General features: G+C 40.8%; 1 protein-coding gene across 2 annotated transcripts in view; it reads left to right on the top strand.

Annotated features, from left to right (window-relative positions):
* Positions 1-17,895, top strand: part of ITGA8 (integrin subunit alpha 8) — a 187,502-nt gene that overhangs the window by 109,834 nt on the left and 59,773 nt on the right. For both annotated transcript variants that reach the window (XM_039239984.1, XM_039239983.1), the window contains 7 exons: positions 473-518; positions 2,398-2,505; positions 9,403-9,458; positions 9,871-10,025; positions 11,317-11,454; positions 11,945-12,012; positions 13,601-13,748. In XM_039239984.1, coding sequence (XP_039095915.1) covers positions 473-518; positions 2,398-2,505; positions 9,403-9,458; positions 9,871-10,025; positions 11,317-11,454; positions 11,945-12,012; positions 13,601-13,748 — 719 coding nt within the window. The remainder of the gene's footprint in view (positions 1-472; positions 519-2,397; positions 2,506-9,402; positions 9,459-9,870; positions 10,026-11,316; positions 11,455-11,944; positions 12,013-13,600; positions 13,749-17,895) is intronic.

Here is a 17,895-nt window from a genome sequence, read left to right as displayed (position 1 = left end):
CTCCATCCACACCATTCATAAAGAGCAAATGGTTGTGTCAAAGCGACAGTCAAAATGTATCACTTCGTGGGTGATAATACCTGCCTCACAGGGGGAAGCAAGGGGAAACAATGTATGTAACAAGCCTGTACACAGGCACTAAACACCAGGTTTTTCCCTTTCACTTTCCTTAACACATAGGTCTTAAGTACGGAGGCTGGGAGAAATGGTGTTATGATGCATTTTTAGAGCATTTCGAGAAGGCTGGCCTTCCTAAGTCCAGAAGGGTACTGGTCTCTGTGACCTACTGGGTTACAGTGATGTTCCCGCATCCTTTCCAGAATGTCCTCAGGAAGGTGCAGTTTGCGGCTCGTGTTTGATAGCATCACTCTACAATCAGCATTTGGGGTGCTAAAGACACTACTTATGATTATGGGCTTAGATTGTTTCTATAAAAGTGTATGCGTGTGTTTTGAATTTTTGTCTTTTTTAGATTTAATTGTAGGTGCATTCGGAATGGGAAAAGTAGCCGTTTACAGGTAGGTGCTTTGCAGTATGCAAATGCTCTTCTCGTTGTTTCTTTTTGCCGCTCAGTTTTGCCTTAACGAGTACATCCTAACTATTTTGAAGAACACAGGGATGCTCTTTTTAAAGTTTGGAGGAATTTTTGCTCTCAATTACTTTCTTTTTTTTTAATATTTATTTAAAAAAAATTTTTTTTAATGTTTTATTTATTTCTAGGAGAGAGAGAGAGACGGCGTGAGCAGGGGAGGGTCAGAGAGAGAGGGAGTCACAGACTGAAACAGGCTCCAGGCTCTGAGCTGGCAGTCAGCACAGAACCCGACGCGGGGCTCGAACCCACGAACCGCGAGATCATGACCTAAGCGAAAGTCGGACGCTTAACCGACTAAGCCACCCAGGCGCCCCTAATATTTATTTTTAAGGAAGAGTGAGAGAGAGAGTGTGAGCAGGGGAGGGGCAGAGAGAGAGACACACACACACAGAATCTGAAGCAAGCTCCAGGCTCTGAGCTGTCAGCACAGAGCCCGACATGGGCTCGAACTCACGAACCTGAGCCAAAGTTGGATGTTCAACTGACTGAGCCACCCGGGTGCACCTCATCTCTCTACCTTTTTACGGGCCTTCCTGATGACCAAACTTCCAGCCCTTACTCACATAATGTTAAGAAATGAATCTTAGGAGAACTTATAAAATGATACATTGTGTTTGAATTTTTCTCTTTCCTTTGAAAACACATTGAAATGTGCTCCTAGAGAAGGGCTCCCCATGGGGAAAGGTTAGTGTTTATCTGCCTCACAGTCTGATGGCTGGCTGCCAGGTTCCTCCCTCCATCCCCGTCTTTCCTCATAGGTGTTTGCCCCAGTGATTGGCTAACTCGGGGCATGTCTGACTCGGTCTTACTATCTGCTTTTTCAAGGAGCTAACACACTATTAAAAACAAAATTATGTAACAGAGTAGAGGTAAGTAGCGTAGAGGAGTTTAGAAGATCCCCCATGGGGCCCATTGTGATAATCACGAAACTGTTTGAAGTCCTAAATACACACTGTCCCAAGGCATGGCCCACCCACCCCCCTTCTTGTCAGAGGAAAATCTTCCCCGCACGACATCATTTCTTGTTGTCATCTGGAGACTTGGCTCTTAGCTCTCATAAGCTTGGAACCCAGCTTCAAAACATGCATCCCCTTCCCTAATGAGTTCAGCGCCTCTCTGGTTAGCCTCACCTGGGTGGTTGGACTTGCATTTGCTCTGCATAGCTCCCTCTCCTCAAACTTGGCTGTGCATGAGAACCACCTGGAGGGTTTGTTTAACATTCCGGGGACTGGCCCTGACCCCCGGAGGTTTTGATGCACTTCATCTGTGGTGGGGCCTGGGTATATCACCCGTTTGAAAAGTCTTGGAGGTCAGGATTGGGAACCACTGCTCTGTGTGAAGTCCAGAATGATCTTGTCAACCCACCCTCAAGAGTTTAGCTGAATCTGCAAAGCTTGCCTAGAACATTATCAATCAAAATAAAAAACCACCAGCCCATAAGATGAGAGAATTTGCAAAACGCAAGTACTCACGGGCAGCAGTGAAGGCAGAATGACGCATCTCCTCAGAGAGGAAGTGAGCAGATCCCAGAGCGGCACTTCACGGCCACAGCCCCAGACACCCCAAGCCCGCTCCATAAACAAAGCAGGTCTGTGGACGCGGTTTTGCTTGATGGGGCCCACTGCATCCTTCCTTTGGCTTCATGAGCTACCGCATGTGTTTAAGGTAATTAGTTAAGTCTGGAGCCCACCTGTTCTGTGGCGAGGCAAATCCTTGGCATGAAGGCTGGGGGCTTTGGCAGTGGCCTCTAGAAGGGGGGGTGTCGCGCACATGGCTCGTGAATACCTCTCGTTTTCTCCCTGCAGAGCAAGGCCGGTCGTGACCGTGGATGCCCAGCTTTTACTGCACCCGATGATTATCAACCTGGAAAATAAAACATGCCAGATTCCAGAGTCCGTGGCACCTGTGGCCTGGTGAGTTCGCGCGGCGCTTCCCAGACTCTGCTGTGGACTCACGCCACCTGGGCATCTGGGGCGATGCAGCCCCTGGGATGGGATGCCGCCTGAGGCTTTGCATTTCTGAAAAGCTCTGGTCAGATGTTGAAGCCATGGGTCTGCACGCTCAATTGGAGTAACAAGGGGTCAGTCCTTCTGAATGAATGAAGAAAATGTGATGTGTGTGTGTATATATATGTATATATATATACACTATTACTATATACACATGTTACTATATATACAAAATTACAATATAAATAAATAGAATATACTGTATGTATATACACTATTACTATATGTACAAAATTACAATATATTACAATATATATAAATAGAATATACTGTGTATATATACACTATTACTATCTACACATATTACTAGATATACAAAATTACAATATATTACTATATATACAATAGAATATATTGTGTGTATATACACTATTACTATATACACTATATTACTAGAAAAATAAAATTACAATATATATACAATGGAATATTACACAACCATAAAAAAGGATGAGATCTTGCCATTGGAGATGATATGAATGGGTCTAGAGAATAAGTCAGACTGAGAAAGACAAATAGCATATGATTCCACTCATAAATGGAATCTTTTAAAAAATGTACAAAGAAACAAAAAGCAGAGTGAGAACTATAAACCCAGAGAACAACCCGATGGTTGCCAGAGGGGGAGGGGCAGGGGGTGTTGGACAAAATGGGTGAAGGGGAGATGGTGATACAAGCCCCCAGTTATGGAATAAGTCACAGGAATAAAATCAGAGCATAAGGAATGCAGTCAGTGATATGTAAATGGGACACATGGTAGCTATACTTTGTGGTGAGCAGAGCATAATGTAGAACTTGTCAAATCCCTAAGTCATACACCTGAAACTAATGTAACATTGTGTGTCAATTATGCTAAAAAAAGGTGTTTGTTTGTTTGTTTGTTTTTAAGATAATGATATTCACGGGCACCTGAGTGGCTCAGTTGGTTAAGTGTCCAACTTCAGCTTAGGTCACGATCTCACCGTTTGTGAGTTCAAGCCTCGCATCGGGCTCTGTGCTGACAGCTCAGAGCCTGGGGCCTGCTTCAGATTCTGTGTCTCCCTCTCTCTCTTTGTTCCTCCCCCACTCATGCTGTGTCTCTCTCTCAAAAATAAATAAAAACATTTAAAAGTTAAAAAAAGATAATGATATTCAGAGCTATTGGAGATACGATGAGGATAGTGGTGGCAATATTCCTCAGTGTCGGAGAAGAAAGGTTCCAATACAGAAAGGAGGAAATTTAGATTATTTCTTGTGCTAATCTGGAATGGGAGGCATGAATGCAAAGTCATGTTTTTCAATAGATAGAGATAAAAATAAATACAGATCTAGAAAAATAAAGAGCTATGACATGATGCTAATCTTTGTTGTTAACCTATCACATGAAGGCTACTTCCTCAGTCTACAGGCTCACAGTAAGAGGAGAATCATGGGGGAAATTCCCAATGTAACAAATGTGGGTGATCTCCTTTGGATTCTTGGTGTGCTAAAATAAATATTAACTGAACTGAAAATAGGAGAAAATACCTGACTCTTACATTTGTATGGAGACCCCTTTCCATACACATGTGTCTTTGTTTTTTTTAATAGTCAGGCTTCAGTGAACCTACTAGGTTTCCTGTGCTAAAAACACATGTCAGTTTTGTGATTTAACACACACAATTCGACAGAAGGTAAACCTTATAAAAATAGCGGTTTTTGTGCTCTAAACTCTATGTGGCTGTGATCTCATTATCAGGAATAGCAATAAAATTATGGTTCTTTTCGGGGGCCATAGGAGAACACGACTTAGATGGCTTCTGGAAGTGTTCCTTCTCAATCCTGCCAGTCATCTGAAGGAACTATAAATGGAATTCAGTTGTAACACAGCTTGGGAACGTGTCACTTTGTTTTTCAGTACAAAGGTCCTCAAGGGTCACAGACAGGTCTGTCTTATTGGGTAATGCCAACAGGGCATAGCCTCTGAAAAATCAACAAATACTTGGAGTGTTTGAGATTTGCCCTCATTTTCCAGAAGGTGTGGTCTGACTCAGACAGTATGTTCAGTTCCTGAGAATTGTCAGATGCACAACAAACCAGTCTTGACCCAGAGAACTTCTTTCCAGCCAGTTTCAGCATGTTGTTGATGGCCCTTTGAACAGGAGTTCATACTGGAGGCAAAGCCATCGTGGGTGGAGGGTGAAGAGTGAGGGGGAGACTTAATAAGTCTTTGAAGAATGTCCTGTGCTGGGCGCTCCTGATTTTGCGAGGCATACCCTCTCTTTTACCAGTTTTTAAAAGTAGTGGGGAAGTGCCCTGAGCACATTTTTAAAGAGTTTCAAACCATAAAATATTATAATGAAAACCTGATCTGAGAAAGTATGTGAAAGAGCCAGCATCGATCCTTACCCTGGTGTGATTAACTGAAATGATCCGTGGGACCTACTTGGGCGAGAGTGCTAAGACAGTTCCCCAAGAGGCTTTTACTCAACCCATTCACAGCTGAATGGACCCCAGGCTGGATTCTTATAAGTATCCATGTGTGACACACTTTGATATAAAGTGTTGTTATAAACTAGATCATTTTTTTCTAAGGATTTTTAGTGTTGTTTTGTTTTGTTTTGTTTTGTTTTAATAGGAGACATGTGTGTGGCTCAGTCAGTTAAGGATCCAGCTCTTGATTTCCTGGCTCAGGTCATGATCTCAGGTTCATAGGTTCGAACCCTGCATCGAGCTCCCCGTGGAGCCTGCTTGGGATTCTTTCTCTCTCCCTCTGCCCCTCCCCTGTTCATGCTGGCATGCGTGCACACTCTGTCTCTCTCAAAATAAATAAATAAACTTTAACATTAATTAATTAAACATAAGTATTTTTTTAATAGAGATGGGGTCTGTTTAGTTTTGTTTCTTTTCATGAGCCATTTTCCTTATTGCATTAAATCATATTACAGTTAAATGTAATTTGCTATGTGGGCAAATGCATAGTTTATGTCTTTATAGTTGTTTATTTCATTCTATTGCATGCATTCTCTGAAAGACATTTCATTTTCACATGCAAAACTTTGGATTAATGGTGCCTCAAAGTACTAGAAGATGCAAGTTAACAGCTGGTTCAGTCTAGAATGTGTTTCTCTGATACTTTGTAAGTTTATTTTAGGAATTTAGGTCAGTATTTCCAAAATAGTTGACAAGCATTTGTTGATTTGCTTTCTTATAGTTTCGTCTGTATTTGATAGACCTTTGTATTCTACATCTGAAAACCATTTAAGTGAACCCTAACTGGGAAATAGTTCTTCATGTCCGTCAATGTAAATTTCTTTGTCTTTCAAACAGCTGTGTAGTTTTATAAAGTATCTGCTACTAGTATTTCTAAATTAGAAAAAAAATGACACAATAAATATTAATAGATACCAATCAATTAGAAATATAAAAAGTATTTAGTAAAATATTTCATTTGATAAATGTAAAAGACCATCACTATCCTGAGAAAACCTTTTCCAATATGCCTTTATGCAAAATCTGATATTTGCTGTTGCTGAAATTGAATTAAACTGCTTAGGCTGAAAAATGAACTGCTTTGTATTTTTAAATCCTATTTCACATCCACCTTTTTATTTTTTATTCATGCATGGCTATGCTCCCCATTATACCACAGCATCATTATTCCAACTGTATATCGAGTGAGGGCTGGTGTCAAAGGATTTATAACATATTGTCCTCCTTTCTGATATATTAGAAGCACTACATACACCAGTTTCCTTTAGAACTGATGTGATGAGGGATCTGGGTTGATTTAATGTCTTTGTTCCAATCAGAAATATTCAGACTAATGTACCATATTGAGTGTGACCATAAATTCAAGTTTGCAGTTTTAATTCAATAATTATGGTCATAGCTTTCCCTGACAATGCAAGAGTACTTCATAATTAGACCATGAGTGGGCTAATTAACACACATAGTGTGTTATATAACACACATAGTAAATATATGTGTATGTTTATGTACAATATATGTTTGGCTAAATTCAAAGTGAATATTTCAACAAAAACACTAATTCGAAATGATATATGCAATTCTATGTTTATTGCAGTATTATTTACAATAGCCAAGATATGGAAGCTACCAAGTGTCCATAGATGAATGGATAAGTAAGATGTGGTGTAGATATACAGTGGGATATTACTCAGCCATAAAAGAATGAGATTCTGCCATCTGCAACAACATGGATGGACCTAGAGAATATAATGCTAAGTGAAATAAGTCAGACAGAGAAACACAAATACCATATGATTTCAGTCCTATGTGGAATCTAAAAAACAAAGCAAATGCATAAACAAACAAACAAAAAAAAACAGAAACAGACTCATACAGAGAACAAACAGGTGGTTGGCAAGAGGAGGGAGGGGGGAGAGATGGGCAAAATAGATGAAGAGGATTAAGAGGTACAGACTTCCAGTTACAAAATAAATAAGTCACAGCTATGACAGGGACAGCAGAGCAAACAGAGTCAGTAATTTTGTTGTAAGTTTGGTGACAGATGGTAACTACACTTACCATGGTGACCACTGAGTAATGGATAGAGTTGAATAACTGGGTTGTTCACCTGAAACAAATATAACATTGTGTGTCAAGTCAACTACATTTCAATAATAAAACTTTTCTAAATGTTTTATTTATCATAACTTGATGACATTTTTGGATATCTGATAGAAGTACATCTTTCTTAAAAATTTTAAGTAGGCTCCACACCCAAGGTGGGGCTTGAACTCAGGACCCTGAGATCAAGAGTCTCATGCTCTATGGACTAAACCATCCAGGAGTCCAATAATAAAAATTTTCTTTAAAAGAATGACTATTTTTGTCCACTACCATAAAATTTTGAGGTCTTCCTTTTAGATCAGAACAGGGTGCTTGGAAAGTTTTGATTTGGCAACTCTTTTCTGAGAAAGACATCTACAAACTAGCACATTTAAGTTCAGGTGCTGTTACCAATAACTCAGTCAGTTGTAGCAGTTATTTTAAACTTCCGTGAAAAAAGTTATAGTCATCCAGTTAATGATTTGAAGGTAACAGAAAGGCGGAACTAAGATAGAAATACAGAATAACACTGACAGGTAACTGATATAATTCATAACTCAGCTGCTAACATCATCTGTCGATCAAATACTCCTCACAAAGAAAATCATGTTCACATTCAGTTTCATTTATTACTTTTTCAAAAATTTTAGTGCTTTTGAATTATTCATGTTAAACAAAATACTATCTATAAAATTATTTTAATGTACCTAAGTTGATAATTTCATTATAAGTAGGAATTGATCTTATAAAAGTTCATGCACCTTGTCTCTGATTTTAACACAGAGCCAAGTACTTCCCAAGAAACGCTGGACACAGAAAAAAGTTCAGTGTTGCAAGTCATACCTGCTGCAGAATTTAGAGATATGGTGAACTATTCATCTTTCTTAAATAATTCTAATTGGAGTAGAAGTGGGCTGGAATTTGTGATTTCTCTGGGGAAAGGGTACAAACACTTGTAATAGCAGAGACATCTCAGGAAACTATTGGCTTAATGGCATGTGGCAAATTATTTACCCTGAAGGGAGACATTGACTGAGGTCACGGTAGATAGATGAGTCCCAGATGTGACACATTTGCATTATATTTAACACAGGAAGCTGACACATAATTAAAGTATGATTGAGGATTATTTACAGCTTTGGGATGCTGTAGAAATATTCAAAATATACTATAGTATTTTATTAATAAAAACATTAAGACTATCATTAAATCGTCATTAAGTCGTTTCTTATATTTTTACTTTCTTAGAAAGGTGAAAAAGCCCCATCTCAAATGCTGGCAGTTAGGGCTTGCCACTGTTCAGGAAGGATGTGAGCACATTCTGCAAAGCCAGGCAGAGGCAGCTGGCCATTTCTCCTTCCCTCTTTGGCCACAGAATAGGTCCAAGTGCCGGTCATCCTACAAACCATGGCAGACATCTCTTTGGAGTTTAGGTCAATTTCCAGGCAAAACTATACAGTGACTCTTTCGCACCTCTACCCTCTTCATTGTCTCTCTGCACCGTATCATTGTGCCTCCCCAGCTTGATACAAACCATGCCAAGCTCCTTACGTTCTTTCTCTCTCCCTGCCCTCTTGCGGTGTCTCTGCCTCAAATTATACCCACACCCAGCAAGTTACCACCAGGTTCCCGTCTCCTCCTAAGCTGAACAGGGATGTGGGTTAATCATCCCATTGTGCTCCGTGGCTCTTAGGATTAACATGATTTTCAAAGCCCTGTTCCCCACAGAGCAACTCACCCAGCCTCCCCTCCTATAGCTTCCCCACCTTGCTCAAATGCACCAACCATACTGAATTTCCTCGTGTTCCTCAAATGGAGTCATGTTCCTGCTCAACTCCAGGCTCTACAAGTGGCTGTCCCCTACCTACACTGCCTAATTCTTCCCTCCCTGGCACCTGGGTGATACTCATTTATACTTGTTGAATAAAAGCAGCGAGTAATTAATGACTTAACCTATTGATTAAATCAGTTAGCTTGACCTGAGCTGAAGTCGGACACTTAACCAGCTGAGCCACCCAGGCGGCTCAGTTACATGTCTTAATGTCTTAATTATATTAGTGTTATGGTCAACTGGTGAGATATATATATATATTTTTTTCTTTTTACAAATATATGTATATTTAGTTAGGTGTGTGTATGTGTGTGTATACTGAGAAGTACAAAGGAAAAATGATGTATTCATTTGACCTGGTTTGAGATAAAGTAAGATTTCTACTTCAGATTCAAAACTTTATTAACCAATCCATTATTGACTGTTATTTTCCATAGCTTTTCTTTAAAAGTATGTGCATCAGTAGCAGGCCAAAGCATTTCAAATACAATAGGTGAGCATCTTTTAATTTTTACACTCCTCTACTATGCTAAGAAAAGTTAACAGTAAGTGTTTCTCTGCAGACCCCATAAAGCTTTCAAAGAGCCCTTTTTTAACATTAAGAGGTCTACTGTATATGGAAACCTGTCTATAAATATTACTTGAAAAACTGATGTTAATATTATCTATAAAAACATATCATCATGGGGAGGGTGGGAAATAACTGTATCCAACCATTACAAAATGAGTTTCATAGCTTGGGGACCATTTCATAAAACCTTTTCAGCTCATGCATTTGTTTTTGATCCCAACTATGAAAACAATGTTTTCTGAATAAGCAAGTTGAAATAGAAATGCATTCGAGCACTGCATTCACCGAATACTTTTCCTTTCCTGATTATATTTGCTCTGTTTCTGTCCCTTAGGCCTGATCGCTGAGGTCCACTTAGATACTCTGAAGCAAAAAGGAGCCATTAAACGCACACTTTTCCTTGACAACAATCAGTCACATCTCATTTTCCCTCTCACCATCCAGCGGCAGAAACCCCTCCATTGCCAGAATTTTGTCGTTTACCTCCGGGTAAGTGATCCAGAATCACCCTTCTGGCCTCCTAACGTTCAGACTCAGATTCCACCCTTTTTTCACTGTTGAACCATTCTTCTGGTCCACATAGATCCACGTCTATTTTCATTTTATAGGAGGAAACTTTATTATAAGGGCCACACGCTCCATTTTTGAGCCTTCCTTCCGCTGACCAAACAGCGTGTGGCTATTCATTCCCAAGGCTTTCTCTCTGTTTTGTGCACCAGCCTGAAAATAGTACTCACCCAGGTGGTTTTTATTTCTCACTGCCTCCCTCCCAAAACCCCATAAACGTTAAACGCAATTTATTTGAATTTTTCTCCCACGTGAGCATGTTTGGCCAGATGTTATCAATGCACATTTCAGAGCCAAGTCGGGAAACCGTTCAGGCATTCAATGCTTTTATTGAAAGTAATTTATAATTCTATTTTTAAACAAATATATATTTGCAGTAACTCCAAGACCTACCGTGGAATTAAAGAGCCAAAATATTTGTAACCCTAATATTCCAGTTTCTTACCAGTCGTGGGGTTATCCTGCTTTCTCATTTTGTCTCTTCCCTTCACGGACTTAGTGAGGAGGTGAGAGAAACCAGTGACGGCAAAGTTCACAGACACATGCTAGAATGAAAAGCTGGGCACTTTCATTTCATTTCATTTCAAAGATGACCTTGAGTCTCATCATGACTGGGACCGACACGTGTCTGAAGGTGGCGTGCCCTCCCCATGGTCTGAGGTATTCTCTGTGCTCAGGGCCTTTGGGGGTACGACCCTCTCTTCCGGGAGGGGTTCTGTTTCTTTATTCTGAGGGTGCTGAAGGTGTTTTGCAGTTCATGCAAGCTGAAAGAGACCATAAGAGAAGGAAAGAACCAAGACGTTTTCTTCTCCTGATCCCAAGAAGACACCCAAATGCTGCCGACCTCATGAAAAGAAAAATCCCAGTTCACGAAAACTTTCCATGACATTTATTGCATATATGAGTACGATTGTTTTCCTTTGCGGTTTGACCAATTTGTGTGAGTCGTTGAGATCTGCAGACCCTGAAGATTCCCTCCACAAGCATCCATTTCAACGAAGCCACAACTTTAAATGATTTCATCTATGAGCATATATTAACTAAGCCGGCTATCTATGCCACCTCAGTCAGTGTGTACCTAGTCCCGTTGCCGTGATAATGACCTCATCGTTCATGGCCACTGGCTGAGGTCACGTGTTGCCTGCCTTTCACAGACTAACATCTTGTAGCTATTTCACCAAGCCTTCCTTGCGTTTGTGATTATTTTCCCTAGGATGAAACTGAATTCCGAGATAAATTATCTCCAATCAACATTAGTTTGAATTACAGTTTGGATGAATCCACCTTTAAAGAAGGCCTGGAAGTGAAACCAGTGTTGAATTACTACAGGGAAAACACCGTCACTGAACAGGTAGGTCCTTGACAGTCTTTGTTGGTTGATTCTCAGCCACGCCCTGGGCTATGCTGCTGTGAACTTAGGACCAAATCCAGCCTCTTTTGTTTTCATACCTGCACACCAACTTGTAACGTTTGGGAAATTTTCCTAACCTATTTCCTGAAACACTGCATCAGTGTGTTTTCAGAAGCCCTTCCCCTTATGCAACCAAGATTTAATTTATTCATAATGTGGCTGTAATGGAAGCAATACAGCCCATGATCCTCAAAATGCTGCCCAAGTACCTTCTTTATGGACTTTGTCGAATGAATGGTGATAAAGGTATTACATAAACTAAGTTACACTGGGAGATCACTGCCTCGCTTCGGGTTTTTAGCTGGGCAGAATCCTGCAGAGTGAAACGAAAGCCTTGGTTTAATTTGCGGAATCGTTCATAGTTGTCAGGAAAAAAGGATGTGATTCAGGTTTTCCAAGATTATTCCTGATGCCTGTTTGCACAACACAGGCTCACATCCTGGTGGACTGTGGAGAAGACAACATGTGCATTCCTGACTTGAAGCTGTCAGCTAGAACGTAAGTTTAAATAAATAAACTTGTACGCTTTATCTAATGGAATACAGGTGTTTATTTAAAGCTTCTCTGGAGAAAGTATACACTTCCAACGACTACAAAAAAAAATCCTCTGTGTGAAATTCTTGAGCTTGGCAACAGTTTGGCTTAGCCTCTGGTTTGGGTCAGTCCTTTGTCACTGGTGTCAAGTGACACAGCCTAAGATTTTGCCTGAGCTGTTTTTTCATCTTTCAGCAAAAGCGGGGGAAAAATGTTTTTGTTCAAAGTAACTCATCTGGGGTGATTCAAGTTGTATGTACTTGCCTGAGTCCTGTGAGCAAGAGACTCTGGCTGGTTCTGTTTATGCCTTGGCCCAAACCAGTGTGTGCAGCACCCGTGACTCAAAGCATCCTTAAAATTGTCAAATCAATTTTAATTTGCTGAAATGCATATTTTAATGGCACTCTATGGAGTAAAGCAGAAGGCGTCCCCAAATCAAATTAAGAATCAAAGGCTTCCCAGTTGCCTGTAATGAGAGTCACCAGTCTAACGCTGGTAACTACGCAGCATTTTGTTATGGAAAGAAACAAGACTAAGATGTAAAGCACCCTACATTGGGAAAAGCAGATTCATGCTCTTCACCCCCAACACACACCCACCCAAAGCCCATCTCACCGCTAGTGTTTGGAGTCTGCTTGGCACTCTTTCAGAGGATTTTTTCCCCTAAACATCACAACTGAGCCAGTGTCTAAAGCAATAGCTGTGATTAAGGGTTAAAAGTGGCAAAAGGTGGGGCACCTGGGTGGCTCAGTCGGTTAAGCATCTGACTTCGGCTCAGGTCATGATCTCACATTTCGTGGGTTCGAGTCCCGCGTCGGGCTTTGTGCTGACAGCCAGCTCAGAGACTGGAACCTGGTTCGGATTCTGTGTCTCCCTCTCTCTCCGACCCTCCCCTGCTCACGCTCTCTCTCTCTCTCTCTCTCTCTCTCTCAGAAAGAAATAAAACATTAAAAAAAAATTTTTTTTTAAAGTGGCAAAAGGTATTTCCAAAGGTTGGCTCAGTTTGAGGTTTGAAGAGAATTACAATACCTCAGAATACCTCAGAATCCTCCATCAGCTATCCGAGATCTTACTTTATCTACCTCTTCCTTCCCTCTTACGGTTCATCCACACCTCCCCCTCTGTTCGTTTCTAAACCGGCTCTGCCTTTCTCCCACTGTTCCTCCTCTCCTGTTGGGAGTTTTCAGTGATGTGCCCTGGCTGCCTTGTTCCGGTTTAGGAACCCATCATCAGATTTCCCGGATTTTCTGCTGGCAGATTAAGTATGTCAGTAGCCTGAAATTGACCCCAGGGGTAAGACTGATGCCACGGGAATCAGCAAATGCTACAAATCCGTACTCTTTTTATTTTTTTCTTTGAGAACTAGTTGTTCAACATTCCCAGCACACCATTGGACGTTCTCTTAGTTCTTCTCACCATCCCCTCCTGATGATCCATCTTCTTGTCCCTCATATGTCCATATCTCCCTTCTTTTCTTCCAGGTCCTTAGACAAAATATCTATGAACCCAGAGAAGTCTGGTAACTAATATCCCTTTTAAACTATGTTTTTAGAGATAAGCATCAGGTCATCATTGGAGATGAAAATCATCTTATGCTCATCATCAATGCAAGAAATGAAGGAGAAGGTGCCTACGAAGCTGAACTCTTTGTGATAATTCCGGAAGAGGCAGATTATGTTGGGATTGAACGCAGCAACAAGGTAATAATGACTTGCAAAGTATTTGAAGTCAGAAAGAGCTCAGGTATATATTTGAAGTCAAAGCAATGTTAAGTAGAGCCATCTTAGCTGAGATTTTCTTCCCAAATGAAGGAGAAGAAAATGGCACCTGACTTCGCTAATCATAATAGCAATGAGCCAAATGAGGTGGTCTTAAGCAATATTAATATCTTTCTTGGCCACGGTGCAAAGATCAACTGGCCAAAGGTGGAGAGCTGATACAAGGAAAAGACTACAGCTGGCTGAAAGAAGCACCTCGCTAATGCCATCTATCAGCTCAATTCCCCTGTTAACTCCCACCCTCGCTGGCTGTTTTCAGGCCTTTGGTTTCAGTTGCTTTCATTTCAAACTGGTCCCAGGAGCTCTGGTTTTCATTACTGCTTATGGAGGAAGGTCTGACTAGTCCCAGCTGAACGCTAATAACAGCAGAGACAGGAACGCTAATAACAGCAGAGACAGGCACTGGAAAGGAAACACGTTTATTCTTCTTTCTTCGTGGCCCACCTTTTTGGGACCAGGACCAAGAAAAGTCAGGTGTTCATCATTACTTGCTAGTCGGGCAGTGCCACTATTTATTAAACTGACAATGCTTTTTATAATCTGTCCTCTCCTTTATCAGAACATGAATCTTCCCACTCAGGGCATCCTCAGGTTCTGCTGTGTTTTTAATCACTTGGTCTAAAAAAAAACATAAATACATTGCAGGATAGCGGAGAGAGTCCCTCGTTTTCAGAAATGTACAGACTCACAATCAAGGGCAGAGACCCAGTTTAACATTCCTTCATGGCCACCACTGTGGGTCACACAGAATGAGGCACAACGGGAGCTCCTTTAAGACATGCTGCAGGATTTGTTCATTTAACTACGATTTGTTAAATGTCAGTTAATTTCCAAATGCCACATACTTTGAGGGGTTTGAACATTCTAATGATTAAATAATTTTTTTAAAAATTTAAGTTTATTTTGAGAGAGAGAGAGAGAGAGCGAGCGAGAGAGTGTGCAAATGGGTGAGGGGCAGAGAGCAAGAAAGAGAATCCTAAACTAGCTCAGCGCTGTCAGCACAAAGCCCAATGTGGGGCTCAAACTCACGAACCACAAGATCATGACCCGAGCTGTAATCAAGACTCAGTTGCGTATCCAACTGAGCCACCCAGGTGCCCCATAAAGACTAAATAATTAATGAAAAATGATTCCTCTCAAGAGATGTTAGCAGGGGCACCTGGCTGGCTCAGTCAGAAGAGCATATGACTCTTGATCTCAGGGTCGTGAGTTCAAGCCCCATGTTGGGTACAGAGATTAGTTTAAAAAAAAAAGTAGACATGGGGTACCTGGGTGGCTCAGTCGGTTAAGCGTCAGACTTCAGCTCAAGTCATGATCTCATGGTCTGTGGGTTCGAGCCCCATGTTGGACTCTGTGCTGACAGCTCAGAGCTGGCTTTAGATTCTGGGTCTCCCTCTCTCTCTGCCTCTCCCCAACCTGCACTCTGTCTCTCTCAAAAATAAATAAACATTTAAAAAAATTTTTAAAGTAGACAATAACTTAAAAAAATAAAGAAATGTCAGCAAATTGTTGCAATGTTGATACTTAATAGGCAGTTAAAGATATAGAGAATATTAAATTCTCTACTCATACCTCTAGGCTTGCAGTTTATGTTTTGGTTAAATTATCTTCTTAGTGAAAAAAAATCCAGGTGAGTAATCATCATGTATCTTTGACAGTCATAAAATCATTGTGAGTTTCTGTTGGAGAAATTTATAGAAAAAAGTCACCTGTATACACTTACATGTAAATACTATATAAACAAACAAAAATAATGAAGTTCAATATGTTATTTTTAAAAATGTTCCACAGCTTCGCTTGTATTTTCATTTCAATTCCTTCATGTCACTCCACCCCTGACTTCATTAAACAAAGCATCTATTCTAAAATGTTCTTCTTTCAGCAAAACATCCAGTTTACTGCGGACTTGGTTGCATGGAAAATATGGGAGAACGTTTATCGTTTCTATCTTTGGCTGTAAACATTACAACGGACATCATCCACAATCTCAAATAAGCCCTTAACTATTTTTCTTCCATCATTTTCCCTTGGGCAGAGACTTAGCTCAGTCTTTGAATTTCACATGACTGAAGCCACATTCTAATTTATTCTTTCTTTTTAAGCAGTTTGAGGTTTGTGTACCTTTGTATTTGAACTCAGTTCAAGGTTTTTTTTAGACAATCTTCTCTCAGGGGAAAATGTATTAGGATTATCTGATTGTAAGTTTTGTTATTCTTTTGTTGAAAACATTCATCTTTTCAAAAATATAAATGCTGACCATCTCTTTCTCTGGAAACCTTCACTGAGCCAGACTTCATACTTCCCTTTGCTAACTTTTTCTAGAATTTTCTAGGAATAAGGGCTTGTGTGTTTTATATGATGATTATTCTCAACATTATTATGGCAAAATATATATAATATAAGGTTTAGCAGTTTAACCATTTCTTAAATGTGTCGTTCAGTGGTTTTAAGTACGTTCACATGGTTGTGTGACCGTTAACGTAAAACCATCCAGCACAGAACCTTTTCATCTTCCCAGATGGATACTCTGTACTCACTCAACACTAAGTCCCTCTTCTTTTCCCCGCCTGGTAACCACCCGACTACTTTCTGTCTCTATGAATCTGGCTATTCGGGGGACCTCGTAGACCATCTCCCCTGCCTCATGCCCACCTCATATTCAGCGTGTGATTCCAGAACTGGATTCGTGATCTTCCCAGACTCCCGCTTCTCCCTCCCCCATTGCCTGTCTCAGAGAAAGGCACCAGGAGCCACCTCGTTTCTCCAGCCCCCTGCCGTCCCCACCCGTCTCTTCTCTCTACCTAACTGCCCTGACACTGCCTTCATCAGGCCTGGCATGATCTTCTGCTGAGGTCACAAATGCCTCCTAACTAATCTCTCCAGCCCCCTGCCTCCCTCCCCTCTCTGCAGGGGGTAGTCCTCTCCCTAAAATGTAAATCTGACCACAGCACTCTCTTGCTGAAACCCCTCCTTAAGTCCCCATTGCTTTTAGGATAAAGCCTAAATCCCTTCAGTAACTACAGAGGCCTTGATTCTGTCACCCCTGTTCACCTTTTTAGCCTCTTCCCTGGGCTTTGATCCTTTCCTTCCCCCCTCCCCCCCCGCCCCCCCGCATGCCAGCAGGACTGAATTTCTTTCCACTTTCTGTAATGCCCATGGGCTCTCTTACCACAAGAGTTTGTAACTGCTGCTCAATCTCTCTGACACACCAGCTCTACTCCTTCCTCCCCTTTATCCAGCTTACTTCTTTCTGTTTATCCTTCAAGACTCAGCTCAGTCATTATGGAGGCTGCAAACAGGTATTGAACAATTGAGATGGGCTGGGCACTGCTCTGAGATATTATACGGATTTCATTTACTTCATCCTTATAACAGCCTTATAAACAGCAAGGCTATCAGCATCCCCACTTTATAGATAAGGACAAATTTACTAACATGCCCCAAGTTACACATCTGTTGCCTAGCAGATCCAAGACATACGCTTCCACTGTTGGGTCCAATCCCGTGCTCTTAACCACTGGTCTGCACTGGCCCCCCCAGCAGCCTTGAGGTCACTTCCTTCAATCTACTACTTAAATCTAGGTGCATAACCTCCTCTATCACTATGATTCTCTCCTATCCTAAAACTGAAACTGTACTTATTATGTATCCATTGCTTTTTATGATTGCTTGTGATTACTTATTACAATTGTTACAACAATTGGGGATTCAGTGAGGATGAGGAGTCTTTTCTATCAGTTCCTGGTAAATAGCAGGTACATGGTACATATTTTTAGTGAATAATATTTTAAGAGCTATAAATGGATAGAGCAAGAGTGTCCCTGGAATAGCAAAGGAAAATAATCTAGAAATACCTAGAAAAACAATCATGCTTTCTCTCACTCAGAGAAAGGAAATAAAGGTTAAAAAAAGAAAACGGGTGGGAGGGCCTGGGGAAAGCAAAGATCTTTGATTGATGTGAAAAAGCTATTTCTAGCAAGCTGGAAAAATGTACATATAACTTTTAACCTTTAGATAAGATAAAAATATTTACTATAGAAACTAACTTTGAATTATATTCAGAGGGCTC

The sequence above is a fragment of the Hyaena hyaena genome, unplaced genomic scaffold, assembly GCF_003009895.1.
Source record: "Hyaena hyaena isolate Hyena2069 unplaced genomic scaffold, ASM300989v1 scaffold_165, whole genome shotgun sequence".
Classification (NCBI taxonomy): domain Eukaryota; kingdom Metazoa; phylum Chordata; class Mammalia; order Carnivora; family Hyaenidae; genus Hyaena; species Hyaena hyaena.
The sequence above is the reverse complement of the archived record's forward strand: the minus strand, read 5'-3'. Positions and strand labels throughout refer to the sequence as shown.